At 63.4% G+C, this 483-nt stretch overlaps 1 protein-coding gene across 1 annotated transcript in view; it reads right to left on the reverse strand.

The window, feature by feature from the left end:
• Positions 1-246, reverse strand: part of DDIT4 (DNA-damage-inducible transcript 4) — a 1,608-nt gene extending 1,362 nt beyond the window's left edge. The window contains exon 1 of the mRNA XM_009895781.1: positions 206-246. Within this exon, the coding sequence (XP_009894083.1) occupies positions 206-246 (41 nt within the window). The remainder of the gene's footprint in view (positions 1-205) is intronic.
• Positions 247-483: the final 237 nt, after the last annotated feature.

Below are 483 nucleotides of genomic sequence, written 5' to 3' on the forward strand. Positions count from 1 at the left end.
CCCCTCGGCTCCCCCTCAGGGCCTGGCTTGGGCCTGCGCCTCACCCCAGCCCCCACCTCAGCGCCCAGCCCGGGCCCACAGGCGCCCCCAGGGCTAGACTCCATCCCAGGCCTCGCTGCTGGGCCTCGGACATGTTCTGGGGACAGCGGTGGCAGGGGGGAACATGCCGTGGCTGGTTTATGTCCGAACCCTGCCATTCCCTGACCGCTCTCTGGGCTGTGAAGCAGGCCCCGGCCGGCACGACATGACGGGGTGGTGAGGGTTTTCCTAGGTGCTGTTTTTAACGTGCCCGCAGATCAGCCTCTCCTTCCAGGTGGTGTTTGGGTGGTGAGCGCTGGCAGGGCCTGATACCATCCCATTAGCTGGCGTTGTCCGGGTTTAAGAAAACAAGGGCTGTTGGAGTGAAACACATTAAAAATCAGAGGGGGGAGAGAGCAGGGCACAGCCAGGCTGGGCCAGGGATTTTGTTCAGCGTCAGCAGTT

The sequence above is a fragment of the Charadrius vociferus genome, unplaced genomic scaffold (genome assembly GCF_000708025.1).
Source record: "Charadrius vociferus isolate BGI_N301 unplaced genomic scaffold, ASM70802v2 scaffold1452, whole genome shotgun sequence".
Taxonomy (NCBI): domain Eukaryota; kingdom Metazoa; phylum Chordata; class Aves; order Charadriiformes; family Charadriidae; genus Charadrius; species Charadrius vociferus.